Source organism: Cololabis saira, chromosome 15 (genome assembly GCF_033807715.1).
Source record: "Cololabis saira isolate AMF1-May2022 chromosome 15, fColSai1.1, whole genome shotgun sequence".
Classification (NCBI taxonomy): Eukaryota; Metazoa; Chordata; class Actinopteri; order Beloniformes; family Belonidae; genus Cololabis; species Cololabis saira.
This window is the reverse complement of record NC_084601.1, coordinates 40,236,417-40,251,246: the sequence shown is the minus strand read 5'-3', so window position 1 is coordinate 40,251,246 and position 14,830 is coordinate 40,236,417. Positions and strand designations below refer to the sequence as shown.

Genomic DNA, 14,830 nt, shown 5'->3' with positions numbered 1-14,830 from the left:
CGCAGAACCGTGGACACGCTTTGCTACGCAGCCGCTGCTCTTCTCCCCGGAGCGACGCTTTGTCTCCTCCCCTGCTACACGTCATTCAAGCAGCCAATCAGCGCACAGCCTCATTATCATAGCCTCGCCTCCCCTCAGAATGAAGGACAGAAAAAGGCTTTAGAAGCGGTAAAACTAAAGACATGGCCCACAGGCTGAATTTCCGATTTATGTAGAAAAAACAAGCTTTAGATTGTTTTTAAGACATTCAAGGCCTGTTTAAAATATACATTAAATGCCATAATATGTCCCCTTTAAGGTTTTTCTCCCACTAGGGGAGTTTTTACCTGCCATTGTTTATGTAATAACTGCTCGGGGGTCATGTTCTGGGTATGGGTCTCTGGAAAGCATCTAGAGACAACTTTTGTTGTATTAGACGCTATATAAATAAAATTGAATTGAATTCTAAATTTCATTCCTACAACAGAATTTAGAACCTTTTCCATGAACGGTTGATAAATGAGGCCCCAGGTCTGGTAAAAGCAACACTGTTTTGTTCTAGAAGAGTGGATCTGATCCCATCGATTTTACTTTTGAAGTGGTCTGCAAAGTCCTCACATAGATCATTTGTTGGTGCCATGGAGGATTTCTTCAAATCAGTATTGGTTAAACGAGCGTTGTGGAGAAGAGGAATTTATGGTCATTCTTTTTATCTGTGATGAGTTGAGAGAAATGGGAAATTCTTGCCTGTCTTGTCTTGTAAATCAGGTTATATTTATGTGTGCATCAAAAATACATTTGTGTATCGTGTCCTGCGCACGTTTGAATTGTTCTGTGTATTTGTGGATCAGTCTATGCATTTGTGGATTGGCGTGTGCATTTGTAAGTCGGTTTGTGCATTTGTGAATTTTGTCCTTTGCATTTGTGGATCAGCGTGTGCATATGTGAATTATGAGACTGTTCTAGCTCCATACTTGAAACTGAAAAGGCTTTTGATAATGCAGACAAGATAATGTAAGTCATCTTCTCTGTTACAGAATCATAAAGGAAGACCCAAAAGATACTGCTGTGATCATTGCAAGCAAGTCTTCACCACTTCATCAAACCTGAAGCTCCATAAGAAAATTCACACTGGTGATAAACCATACAGCTGTGATCAGTGTGGTGCGGCTTTTACCCGACAAGATCATCTAAAGCGACACCAACCTATTCACACTGGAGACAAGCCTTACAGATGTGATCAGTGTGGAGCGGCTTTTGCCCATCAAAGTGCTCTAATTAGTCACCAACGTATTCACACTGGTGATAAACCATACAGCTGTGATCAGTGTGGAGCGGCTTTTGCCCAGCAAGGTAATTTGATGATTCACCAACGTATTCACACTGGAGACAAGCCTTACAGATGTGATCAGTGTGGAGTGGCTTTTGCCCATCAAAGTAACCTAATGACTCACCAACGTATTCACACTGGAGACAAGCCTTACAGATGTGATCAGTGTGGAGCGGCCTTTGCCGAGCAAGGTGCTCTAACGAGACACAAACGTATTCACACTGGAGACAAGCCTTACAGCTGTGATCAGTGTGGAGCGGCTTTTGCCCAGCTAGGTAATTTGATGATTCACCAACGTATTCACACTGGAGACAAGCCTTACAGATGTGATCAGTGTGGAGCGGCGTTTGCCGAGCAAGGTACTCTAACGAGACACAAACGTATTCACACTGGAGACAAGCCTTACAGATGTGATCAGTGTGGAGCGGCCTTTGCCGAGCAAGGTACTCTAACGAGACACAAACGTATTCACACTGGAGACAAGCCTTACAGATGTGATCAGTGTGGAGTGGCTTTTGCCCATCAAAGTAACCTAACGACTCACCAACGTGTTCACACTGGAGACAAGCCTTACAGATGCAATCAGTGTGGAGCGGCTTTTGCCCAGCAAGGTCATTTGATGAGACATCAACGTATTCACACTAGTTAAAAAGTGTACATTTGTGATCAGTGCTGATATCATTTATTTTGAGAGTTCAGTTAAAGGAGCTTGAGGCAGGATTTATGAAAAAAAAAGCCCTCTAGCGTATCTCTCCGTTGCCTTGAACAGGCTGTGTGCTGCAAAATGTGCTGCAGTGCTGGGGCCGAGTTTCCCGCGCTGTCCTGCGGATGTGACGTCAAATGACGCTGCATGCGCGTTCTCCCCGTTCTCCTGTGCCGGCTTCGCTGTTGGCTGCAGTACCCCCGACAGCCGTCGTGGTGAAGGGTGGTGCTATAGAGTCTCATTTCTTAAAAGGAGCCTCATGCTCCTATAAAAGGTACCAATTTAGTTTAGTTAATTTAGTTTGAAAGAAATAATTCTGGTGGTTCGATTGTGGGAAAGATTTTGAATATTTTTTTTTTTAAAAGCAGCAGATTCTTACAGCTGTAAGAGCTGTTCAGTTATAACCAGATTTAGAAAATGAAGTACAAAAAATGTAATTCAAAAGTCTTTATTTTGAACATGATGGTAGTGTAAGTAACAGACATGCTCGAACATACTTGAACAATGAATGCAAGAGACTTTTTTTTTGAAGCAGCAGCAGTTTTGACATGTTCAAAAATAAGTAAGAAGAAGAAAAAAAAACTTATCCTACCCCTTGAATTCAATACCATGTTTTTACATAGACCCTTGTTATTAGATGTCAAAAATCTCGATGTATTGAGAAGTTACACAAATTAATATTAACAATTTAAAATTTGCATCTAAGGCCCTGCAGTGATAAGGAACAGCCCCTGATTGGACACAGACCCCAAGCCAAAGGGGGGGGCTTGACTTCCTGGGCCAGCTATAAAAGGAAAAGCTCTCTTTTCCTTTCTCTTTTCTCTGCAAGTCTCTTCCCTCCAAGATCGTTGACTGAAGAAGCGTCCGTTTTGCAGCTCTGCAGTGAATGGCCCGCGAGTTTTCTGAGCCCAAAGAGGAGCCGAACCAGGGACCCTGCAGGCCTCGACATGAACGCCTTTGGACCGACCTGGAGCTCAAGGAGGCCAAGCTGCTGTGCCCATGCTGCAGAACCCTCATCCACAAGGAACAGGGGTGAGAGAGAGACACTCCCTGGAGGATACCCTGCTGAGCATAACTACCCTTTGTTTCATCAAGAAACACTGACCGGCCGGATCAAACCACTTTCTCTTCATTTACAAAGATTCACGTAAGAGGCTGTTCTGTGTCTGGGCAGAGAAACTTAGTAACACATTTTTAAAAGTTAGTTTTACGTTTTGAGCCGGACTGGTGATCCCGTCACAACTGTGCTCTTTAGTTGAGTGTGTTTGTTTATCTGTTTTCTCCCCTCATTCTGCTCCTACTAACCCCCCCTCCCCCACACGCACACACACGCATACACAGGTAATCTGAAGTTTACTGTTCATGTTTAGTTAGTTGTTGTTTTTGGGTAGTTTAGACATCAGAATCTATCCGAAGTGTTGTTTTACCATCTTCTTGACACTTGTGTAAATAAATTCTGATTAATTTGAATGAGAGAAGTAGTTTGTGCTTATTTTACGCATATTTGTCACAACTGCTGTTGCAAATGCCTGTGTTAGAACTCCTCCCTTCACTATTACTCTGAAGAATAATCTACCTTGAGACTGATTTTTGCTGTTTAGTTATCATTTTCCTGATTACATCAGGTGGTGCCCCGTTTTGATTAAGTCATTTTGATAATTCAATTTGATAATCTACTTTATTAATTATTAATGATTGTCCTTCGACAATCATTAATGACTCTTTGATAACTGAACCAGCACCTCTCCTGTGGCACAACATCAATCATATTAGAAATAAATGTATGGCTTTATGTAAGTTGTCCTGATGTGGTAGAATAAAAAATCATCCACCACAGAGATGTCATGGGTGTGAAAAGAAAAACAATTTTTCCCTTTTTTTTATAGCAGGAAGTTAATATGTTTCTTTTTTTCCTGTAAAGTTGGACATTTGAAAGTGTAGGTGAATTACTTTCTTTTTGACAGTTGTGGAACTGCAACAAAATTAATTTCTGCATGAGACCCAATGCAAGAAAGAGATGGTCAACCTTCCTGTCCTGAGCACCAAGAAGAGGACTGGAGTGGTTTTCCAAGTCCAAATAATAACACTGTAATGTCTCACATTTCCACCAAATTTCAAACGGGACGTTTCACGTGTTAGGCTAACGTGATAACCGCTACACAAGTCTTGACAGCAAGATGGATACTGCAGGTTTTCTCCTGGCTGCTCTGAAAGACTCATTCTGCAAGAAATATTTTATTTCTTCCTTTTCTTCGGGTCTTTGCACATTGAAGCTTTGAAGTTATCTTCATATGAATCATATTAGAAATAAATGTATGGCTTTATATAAATTGTCGTGTTGTGGTACAATAAAAAAATCATCCACCACGGAGATGTCATGGGTGTGAAAACAATCTAGAAAAAAAACATTTTTTTTCTTTTTTTTAAAGGCAGGTAATGTTTCTTTTTTGTTATAAAGTTGGACATTTTAAAGTGTAGGTGAATTGAGAATGACTGGCTTTTGGTCTGCAACAACTGTAACAAAATTCATTTCTGCATGAGACCCAATATGAGAAAGAGATGGTCGGCCTTCCTGTCCTGAGCACCAAGTAGAGTGGTTTTCCAAGTCCAAATAATGTTATTGCAAAGTCATACATGTTTTGAACAGGGGCCCTTTCGCGTGTTAGGAGAACGTGATAACCACTACACTACGGACACTGCCATGCGCTGAAATCGGCGGCCCAAGAGACTGATTGCTAAAATGCCCACAGCAAGATGGATACTGCAGGTTTTCTCCTGCATGCTCTGAGAGGCTCATGCTGAGGGACATATTTTATCTCTTGCTTCTCTCTGAATTACGGAAACTGACATTCTTTGAAATCAGTGTGCAAAATTTAAAATTCCATGCAAATAATCTCTGGTTGCCACATTTTCCCGACAGCAAGATGGATGCCGCAGGTTTTCGACTGCCTGGTTTGAAAGACTCATGTTGCGGGACATACCGTGGGGCAAAAAAGTATTTAGTCAGCCACCAATTGTGCAAGTTCTCCCACTTAAAAACATGAGAGGCCTTCAACTATGAGACACAGAATGGGGGGAAAGAATCCAAGAAATCACAATGAAGGATTTTTACTGAATGAATTGATAAATTCCTGGGTAAAACAAGTATTTGGTCACCTACAAACAAGCAAGATTTCTGCCTTTCACAGACCGGTAACTTCTTCTTTAAGAAGCTCCTCTGTCCTCCACTGTATTAATGGCACCTGCTTTAACTGGTTATCAGTATTGATAACCAGTTAACAAAAGTTCATCTCAATACTTTTGTATTGTATTGAGATGAACTTTTGTTATTGCTCAAATACTTATTTTAAACTATAATTTGCAAATACATTCTTTAAAAATCAGCCAATGTGATTTTCTGATTTATTGATTTTTTTTCATTTTGTATCTCATGGTTGAGATATACCTGTGATGAAAATTACAGATATCGGTAACCCTTACTTTTACAGTACAGTAATAACCAGGTAATACCATGGCAATTACAATGTAATTACCTAGTAGTACCTTCTATTTACAAGGTAATTACATGATAACTACCCGGTAATTTACCCAGTAAGTACTAGTTAATTATTACGTATTTTCTTGTACCATGTAATTATGTGTATTTACTATGTAATTACATGGTAAATACCTGGTTGTTTAAACTAAAGATTATCAGGTAATTACAAAGACATTAGATGGGAACTATTAGGGAAATTACAGGTATTTACTAGGTTAATATTGGTAACTACCAGTCAATTTACCATGTAATTACTCTGAAATTACATGAATTATTTCTAAGTAAGTACCAGGTAATTAATAAGTATTTTTCTGCAAACTACCAGCAAATTATAACCTATATTTGAGGTAGTTACCAGCTAATTACACTTCAATGACCATGTAGTTACCTTCTATTTACTGTACATATCATGGATAACTACCGGGTATTTACCCATTCATTATTGATTAATGTATTATCAATGGCATCCGGTACCTCCCTGTACCGGATGCCTCCTGGACGCCTCCCTAGGGAGGTGTTCCAGGCATGTCCCTCCGGGAGGAGACCCCGGGGAAGACCCAGGACACGCTGGAGAGACTATGTCTCTCGGCTGGCCTGGAAACGCCTCGGACTCCCCCCCGGAAGAGCTGGAGGAAGAGTCTGGGGTGAAGGAAGTGTCTGGGGTGAAGGAAGTGTCTGGGGTGAAGGAAGTGTCTGGGGTGAAGGAAGTCTGGGCATCACTGCTGAGGCTGCTGCCCCCGCGACCCGGGAACGGATAAGCGGAAGAAGATGAGTGAGTGAAGAGTGATGAGTATTATCAATGGATTGGTGCATGTACCCCCGAGGGGTGTAAATGACTCTTGACCTTGTAATTAACCTGATAGATACCAGGTTTTACCTGGCAATTGGCAGGTACGTACCTTGTAGTTACTTGCCCAGTAATTCTATTTCTATTTAAGTATTTACCCAATAAGTACATACATTTTTACCTCACTTTTACTCAGTAATTCAAGTGAAACTGGACTGTAAAAGAAAGCGTGTGTTGTTTCCATAATATTACCTGGTAATTGTAGATTATAATTATAAAGATTTGAACAATTGGCAAAACGTCTGATAATTATCTCACCTTTATAGACTAGACGGGATGTACCCAAAAAGTGAATGTAAGGAGCATTTATGGGTACAAGTCGGGAACCGGCCTACTTTACATATTTCAAGGGTGCTGAATCCAAAAAAAATGGTACCCGAGCGTAATTTTGAGTTTTTTACCTTCTAATTTGCATATCAAAATGGCCGCCAAACTGCCTGTCTTGCTCAGTCGTTGGACCATTTTCCCCAAGTTTTTTTGTAAGTAGGCATTCAAAGATGATGAATTAAGTGTCTAGATCTATAGTCTAGGGTCAGAGCAAGGATATAGTGGAGGCTCAGTGCCTTTTTATGTATATATATATATATATATATATATATATATATATATATATATATATGCAAAATACCAACTTTTAAGGTGAAATTAAGCATTATTTGTGTCATTTTTAAGGCCGACATAAATATTCAGTCAATATCACTCTTAAATGTTCCCAGTGTGTATATGATATGTGATGTATTCCATATTACATAATAATTAAGAAAAACACCGCTGCAAGTTGTCTGAAAATTCATTTTTTTATGCAAACAAAGCATAATGCTCTTAATTCAAACATTTGAAAAATTTAAGTGAATAGGGAAAAAATAACCATGAAACTTCCCTTGAACAGTTCTACAGATCAGATCTTGTTTCTGTATATTTTCTTTCATGTTTCTAGCTGAATTGCTTTGCTTTCATCTGTCTTCTTCTGTAAGTTCCATAGGTCACTTGTTTTGGTAAATTGTTTTTATACCTTTCTAGTTTGCTTGTGTGCCATTTGTCTTTGGAATTTCATTTTGATTAGTATTTCTTTCTGCAGTCCTTTTCCAAGTTCTTTGGTTACCCATTGCCTTGGTATGCTTGAGGACTACAACTCCACATTTAAACAAGGACATTGGTCATCACTCTGACATGTACACATTGCAGTGCATAACAGCCCCGATTTTTGGCATTTGGCTATAGGTGGCTGCAGGTGGCTGTAGGTGGCCGCATGTGGCTATAGGTGGCTGCAGGTGGCTATAGGTGGCTGCAGGTGGCTATAGGTGGCTGCAGGTGGCCGTAGGTGGCTGTAGGTGGCCGCAGGTGGCTGTAGGTGGCTGCAGGTGGCTATAGGTGGCTGCAGGTGGCTATAGGTGGCTGCAGGTGGCTGTAGATGGCTGTAGGTGGCCGCAGGTGGCTGTAGGTGGCTGTAGGTGGCTGCAGGTGGCTATAGGTGGCTGCAGGTGGCTATAGGTGGCTGCAGGTGGCTATAGGTGGCTGCAGGTGGCTATAAGTGGCTATAGGTGGCTGCAGGTGGCTATAAGTGGCTATAGGTGGCTATAAGTGGCTATAGGTGGCTGCAGGTGGCTGTAGGTGGGTGCAGGTGGCTATAGGTGGCTGCAGGTGGCTGCAGGTGGCTGTAGGTGGCTGTAGGTGGCTGCAGGTGGCTATAGGTGGCTGCAGGTGGCTATACGTGGCTATACGTGGCTTTAGGTGGCTGCAGGTGGCTATAGGTGACTATAGGTGGCTATAGGTGGCTGCAGGTGGCTATAGGTAACTATAGGTGGCTGCAGGTGGCTATACGGTGGTTGCAGGTGGTTGCAGGTGGCTATAGGTGGCTGCAGGTGGCTATAAGGGGCTGCAGGTGGCTATAAGTGGCTATAGGTGGCTGCAGGTGGCTATAGGTACCAAAGCGTGTGAAACTGTTACGATCCTCTTTGCTGTTAATTCACCTCAGGCAAAGGGTCCTCAGCGATGGGACTGACCATGCTATGTACTGATCTAAATATTCAACTTGGTATGTTTCATGGTGGTCTCTTTTTGAATATTTTCCCTATTTACCTGGGTTTTTAGATAATTTAGAGAGCAAATGCTTAATTTGCAAAAAAAAAAAAAAAAAAACATGAAATCCCAGACAACTTGCAATGGATTTTTTTCTTTGTTATCATATAATATGGTGTACATCATATGTCATATCAACAGGAAAAATATTATGTCGGCCTTAAAAAATGACACAAATAATGCTTAATTTCACTTTAAAAGTTGGTATTTTGCATATATATATATATATATATATATATATATATATATATATATATATATATATATATATATATATATACATAAAAAAGGCACTGAGCCTCCACTAATCCTTGTTTGACCCTTGACTATCGATCTAGAAACTTAATTTCCTCATCTTGATTGCCTACTTACAAACAAAATAGGAGGAAATGGTCCAATAACTGTGCAAGATGGGCAATTTGGTGGCCATTTTAATATGCAAATTAAAAGGTAACGTAAACGTTCTGTATAAAAACATCTTTTACAGTCCAGTTTCACTTTAATTAATGGGTAAATATCAGGTAATTATTTCTGTACTTAATGAGGAAGTACCAGGTAACATTATGGAAACAACACACGCATTCCTTTACAGTCCAGTTTCACTTTAATTACTGGGTAAATATCAGGTAATTATTTCTGTATTTAATGAGAAAGTACCAGGTAATATTATGGAAACAACACACGCTTTGTTTCCATAATATTTGTAACTGCTTTGAGAGATAAGCCATACATACACTGTATGATTTTACCTGCCAATTGCCAGGTAAAACATGGTAACTATCAGGTTAATAACAAGGTCAATAGAGTAATTTACACCCCTCGGGGGTACATGCACCAATTCATTGATAATACATAAATCAATAATGAATGGGTAAATACCCGGTAGTTATCCATGATATGTACAGTAAATACAAGGTAACTACATGGTCATTGAAGTGTAATTAGCTGGTAACTACTTCGAATATAGTTTAAGAACATACAATACACACTCATTTGGCCGGCGCTCCTCGCCATTGAAACCTATGTATTTCGGTTTGAGCAAAAAACAACTCTGAATAAACCCAGTATGGGGATCTCCTCCCGGAGGGACATGCCTGGAACACCTCCATAGGGAGGCGTCCAGGAGGCATCCGGTACAGGGAGGTACCGGATGCCATTGATAATACATAAATCAATAATGAATGGGTAAATACCCGGTAGTTATCCATGATATGTACAGTAAATAGAAGGTAACTACATGGTCATTGAAGTGTAATTAGCTGGTAACTACCTCAAATGTAGGTTATAATTTCCTGGTAGTTTGCAGAAAAATACTTAGTAATTACCTGGTACTTACTTAGAAATAATTCATGTAATTTCAGAGTAATTACATGGTAAATTGACTGGTAGTTACCAATATTACCGAGTAAATACCTGTAATTTCCCACATAGTTCCCATCTAATGTCTTTACCCGGTAGTTACCATGTAATTACCTTGTAAATTAGGGGTGTAACGATACACTAATCTCACGATACGGTACGATACATGATATTGAGGTCACGATAATGCTACGATATTATAGCAGTATTTTTTTAACAACCTTGCATGAGGAACACATGACTGGGAAAAATTGTATTTTATTTGAAAGACACAAAATACAAAACAATGCTGTGCATTTGCCCTATTGTTAGTTTGTAATGCTTTATAACTGTTTAAGTTTTAAAGAGAAAGCCAGGCCAACCATTTTCCACAAACTGAACTAAAAGTAAATGTCAGGTTTGCATTATGCATCTTCAGTTTCATACAATAAAAATATTTTGCCACAAACTGAATAGTTTCTCTCATGTATGATTAGATTTTTTTCTTTTCCAGAAATTTAACAACTAAAATTAAATAAATAAATACAAGTAAATAAATACATACAATTTTACATCATAAACAAGGTTGATTCATGCTCACCTTATAAGTATAAGAGGAGATTTATTTTTGTTAAGAAGGTTATTTTGGTAATTCAGGGTTCATTATTTTATAAATATATTTTTTATATTCTGATGTAAATCAGGGACTATAATTACACTAGTCAGTTTATCTGTAGTGATTAGTCGCTTTTAGATTGGGCGGAGTGATACGCCACAGTACGGCACTAGGTGCTGTGTTGATGTTCTAAAATCCTACACTGTTGAGGGACATTAAAGTATACTGGAACTCAGCAGAAGTTGTCCCCATGTTTATCCTCCTCACTACCCGAAAAAGGTTTAATTTAATAAGGTAAGGCTTAACTCTACACCAGACTTAAAATTTCAGAGCTCAAAACCCCCCAAGAGTCCCGTGATCGGGACCGCAAAAAGGTACTACTTTCTTCTGAGCGTAGTAGGATTTTGGTCCGCGGGTCGAGGCGCGGTCGCCACGCGTGGTTGGATGCGCCTTGTCACCTCCACGACACGTTTCGTGGCGTTTTTGTATCGCGAAATTTCGTGGCACGATATATTGTTACACCCCTATTGTAAATAGAACGTACTACTAGGTAATTACAGTGTAAATACAATGGTATTACCTGGTTAATACTGTACTGCAAAAGAAAGGGTTAGCGATACCTTTCTTATCTTATTAAGTGGGAGAACTTGCACAACCAATGGTCTGACTAATTACTTTTTTGCTCCACTGTTTATATATATATATATATATATATATATATATATATATATATATATATATATATATATATATATATATACTGTATATGTGGGAGCCGAAGTGTTATTTAGGTGCTTCTACTTGATTTTTGTTGGTTTATTAGTTAATGTTAAAATAAATAAATAGTTAATTTCATTAAATAAATAGATCATTAAAATAGGTAAAATGATAATTTAAGAGAGGTTAAGAAAGCTTGTTTTTGTAACTGCTTTGAGAGTTACTTTCATGTTACTGTCGCTTTAAGAGCAGAGCAGAAGGAGCAGATGCAGTTGAGGTTTTGTTAGGATAGAGCCAAACAGTTTTCTTACCGTAGTGCTTTTTCTTTTGGAAAACTGTGGAATAGGATAACTCCTGTAACTAGATGCCGTGGAAATTAAGGAATAAATCCACTTTTGATTCATCTTTTTACATCGGAGTCCTGTTGATGTTTTTTCCATGCTGTGAAAGCACACGAGTCAAGTCTACTCTGGTTCAAAGCTTCAACTCCCACATTGTGAGAAAACTTGCTCAACTTGGATGAATGGAAGGATAAAAAGGACTGGATGCCACAAGGAAAGATGAATCACCAACAACAGGATAAATGGTCGTGAGTACAGCCAAAGGAAAAGTCAAGAAAAGTGCTGAGTAACCTGCTAGTTAGCCAATTAGATGTAACAACATTGTTAACGGAGCAGCATGCTACTTTGATAGCTTCAATCTTCGGACTGCAGATAATACACCCTAGCTGTTGTGTAGTTTTGGGACAAGCTATGGAGCACAAAAATAATGATTCAGACTCACTTGTGGATGTTAGAGCAAAGACATTCTCTGTGAAGGCAATGGAGGAAAAGCTGCAATGTGCTGTTGGCACACGCAAGGCCAAGCTGGCTAAGCTAACAGGTAAAATGAACCAGATTCGTCATGCTATGGATGAAAAGGGTGACAGCAGCTTAGCAGTGGTTCAAACCAAGATGGTGGAGTTTAACAGGCTGTTTGGAGAGTTTTGTGACTTGAATATCAGTGTTAAAGAGACATTACACCAACTTTCTGTGGAAGACATGAAAGAGGACCAAGCTAACTGGTTCGAACCTAAGGCTGACCGCTTTAAGGAATTTGCAGAGAAACCTGAGGCTTGGATAATGGAAGCTCAGCTACGTGTTGAAGAAGCTAAAAGATACAATGAAGCAGTTCAGCCATCTGACAGCATATCCAGTGCACCTTTACCAAGATTAAAGGCAAGTTCTGCGCATTCTTCACGCACATCATCATCAGCTTCATCTACTCGGCTAAAAGCAGAATTGTAGAGAGCTACATTGCTAGCACAGGCTTCCGCTTTGAAAAGGAAACGGAGTTTGGAGGAGCAGGAAGCCAAGCTAAAAATAGAAAAGGAGGAATTAAAGATTCAAACTGCTTTAGCAGCATCTGATGCTAAAATTAAGATCTTGGATGAGTTTGAAACTCTGCGTGTGACATCCAGAGCATCAAGTCGTGATGGAATGACCTCTTACCTTGGTTCAAAACACTCATCACACAAAGACAAACAAGGAGTACAAGGTAACAAAATTCAACCTTATGTCCAACCCCCAGTCGGTGCAGTCACTCAACCACAAGCACAGGTGCCAGAAACTTTGCATGGTTTTGCTGAAATGTTAACAAAGCAACAGAGAAAAAATGAAAAATGATAAAAAAAGATGGTAAATTTTGTTCAATGGAGAGATCAAGGAATACGGTATTTACAGCACGTAATTGTAGGACGACAGTTTGTACCTTTCAATACACTTATTGTTCAATATGGAGGTAGCAGTAATACATTTTTAGAGTACCAACAACTTAAGGCCATAATAAATAAAACATATAAAATTAGCCAATTAGACTTACAACTTCCCGCTATGATAATAGATTTATTGAATCTAAGCACTTTAAAGTTGTTATCAAAACTCTACAGGTTAGTGTCTAAACTGGACAATTCAGTCTCTCTCCCGATCTCCAAGTGGGAGGCGGATCTCTCTCTTAACACCGACCAATTTTCTTGGTCACAAATATGCTTAAATACGTTTACTATGACTAAGAACCCAAACTTACAACTTATACAGTACAAAGTTCTTCATAGAATACACTATACTGGACAAAGGATGTTCCAGATGGACTTTGTAACCTCTAATATCTGTTCACAGTGCACAGAGAACACCCCAGATAATTATATGCATGCTTTATGGTTCTGTATACCGGTACAGAGTTTCTGGAAGGAGATTTGTGAGGATTTATCCACATGGATCAACTACAGAATCCCAGTGTGCCCCACGATATGTATATTAGGTCACCTGGGAGACATTCAAATGGAACCTAACTGGACACACCGGGTTCTCACTGCCTTATGTATCGCAAAGAAAACCATTCTAGTAAATTGGAAACAAAAGTCCAGTTTATGTATCAACCACTTTATGAATCTTTTATCAGATCATATTAGTAGTGAGATAATGTCTGCCTCCACTGAACAACATTCGGCTGAATTACACTCTCTCTGGTCCCCGATTATTGGCTTCATTACCAGGTGGGGGCGGGGGGGGTGGTGATCTCGTAGCCCTTGGGGTTGGGGGTCGGCTTGGGGGGTCTGGGGCGCGGGCCTTTGGTGGCCCCTGGGGGGGCGGTGGGTGGGGCCGTGGGGCCCTGTCCCTGGCCGGTGGGGGCCTTGGGGGCCTATGGGGGGGTTACCTCATGGCGGTGGGGGGGGCAGCTGGGGGGGGCTCTGTCGGGGGGCTGTGGCTAGGGCGTCTCCGGGTCTCCCGGGGAGGGCTGGGCCGTGGGCGTGGGGGTCCCGCTCGGAAGGCCCGGCCCTGCCTGGGTGGGGTGCTGCCTTGGTCCTCCGTCGCTGGGCGGGGGCCGTGTGCCCCTGCGTTTGTGGGGACTCCGTGACCCTTGGGGTGTCCGCCGTGGTGGCCCCGGGGGGGGGGGTGGGGCCGGGTCCGGGTCCGGAGATCGGGCCTCCCCTGGCCGGGGGGTGCGCGGGCGGGCGCGGCGGCGGGGTGGCACCATTCCCAGGTGTCTATGTCTTATGTTGTCCGTATGAATGGCGGGATGTTGGACCGTTTCCCCCTCCGTCTGGGGGCTCCGGCGGCGCCGGGGGCGCCCGTGGAGGTACGGTGGGGCCCTGGCCCGCCACGGAGGGCCGGCCCCTGTCTACTGGATGGCTGGTGGGGGAACGTGGGTGTCTTACCAGAGCCGGCTCTGCTGGTCCTCCTTCCTGGCTTCGGCCTCTGCTCCCCCTCCTTCCCCCCCTACACGATTCATACGCACATAGGCCAAGGGGCGGGGGGTCCTGGTCGTGGGGGGCATTGTCCCGCGTGGCCCGGCACTCCCCGCCTCACGGTTTTAACAGCAATGTAGACACTGCACATTCAACACTTAATAAATACATTTGACAAGGACATGTAGTTCGGGAGGGGGGGGGTCGGTGTCAAATCGATACTTGGACCTCCCCCTCCCTGTTTTTATGGCATTAATCACATGCACTCCACACCAGGGGCGGGAGGGGGTCCCACATCACCCGCGTTCCCTCGCCGGCCTGGGATAGGTGGGTCGTGATGCCCGGGCCTGGCGGGGCTCGCCGTGCAGCCTGGGGTGCCTTCTGGCGGTGCTGGACCCCCCCGGGGAGGGGGAAACGGTGCGTGATTGTGTGTCTGTGTTGGTGAGAATGCGGTGTG

The 14,830-nt window shown here is 41.8% G+C and overlaps 1 protein-coding gene across 1 annotated transcript in view; it reads left to right on the top strand.

Annotated features, from left to right (window-relative positions):
* LOC133460773 (zinc finger protein OZF-like) overlaps positions 1-3,480 on the top strand; it is a 43,194-nt gene extending 39,714 nt beyond the window's left edge. Inside the window, exon 3 of the mRNA XM_061741543.1 lies at positions 1,017-3,480. Within this exon, the coding sequence (XP_061597527.1) occupies positions 1,017-1,958 (942 nt within the window). The 3' untranslated portion in view covers positions 1,959-3,480. The remainder of the gene's footprint in view (positions 1-1,016) is intronic.
* Positions 3,481-14,830: the final 11,350 nt, after the last annotated feature.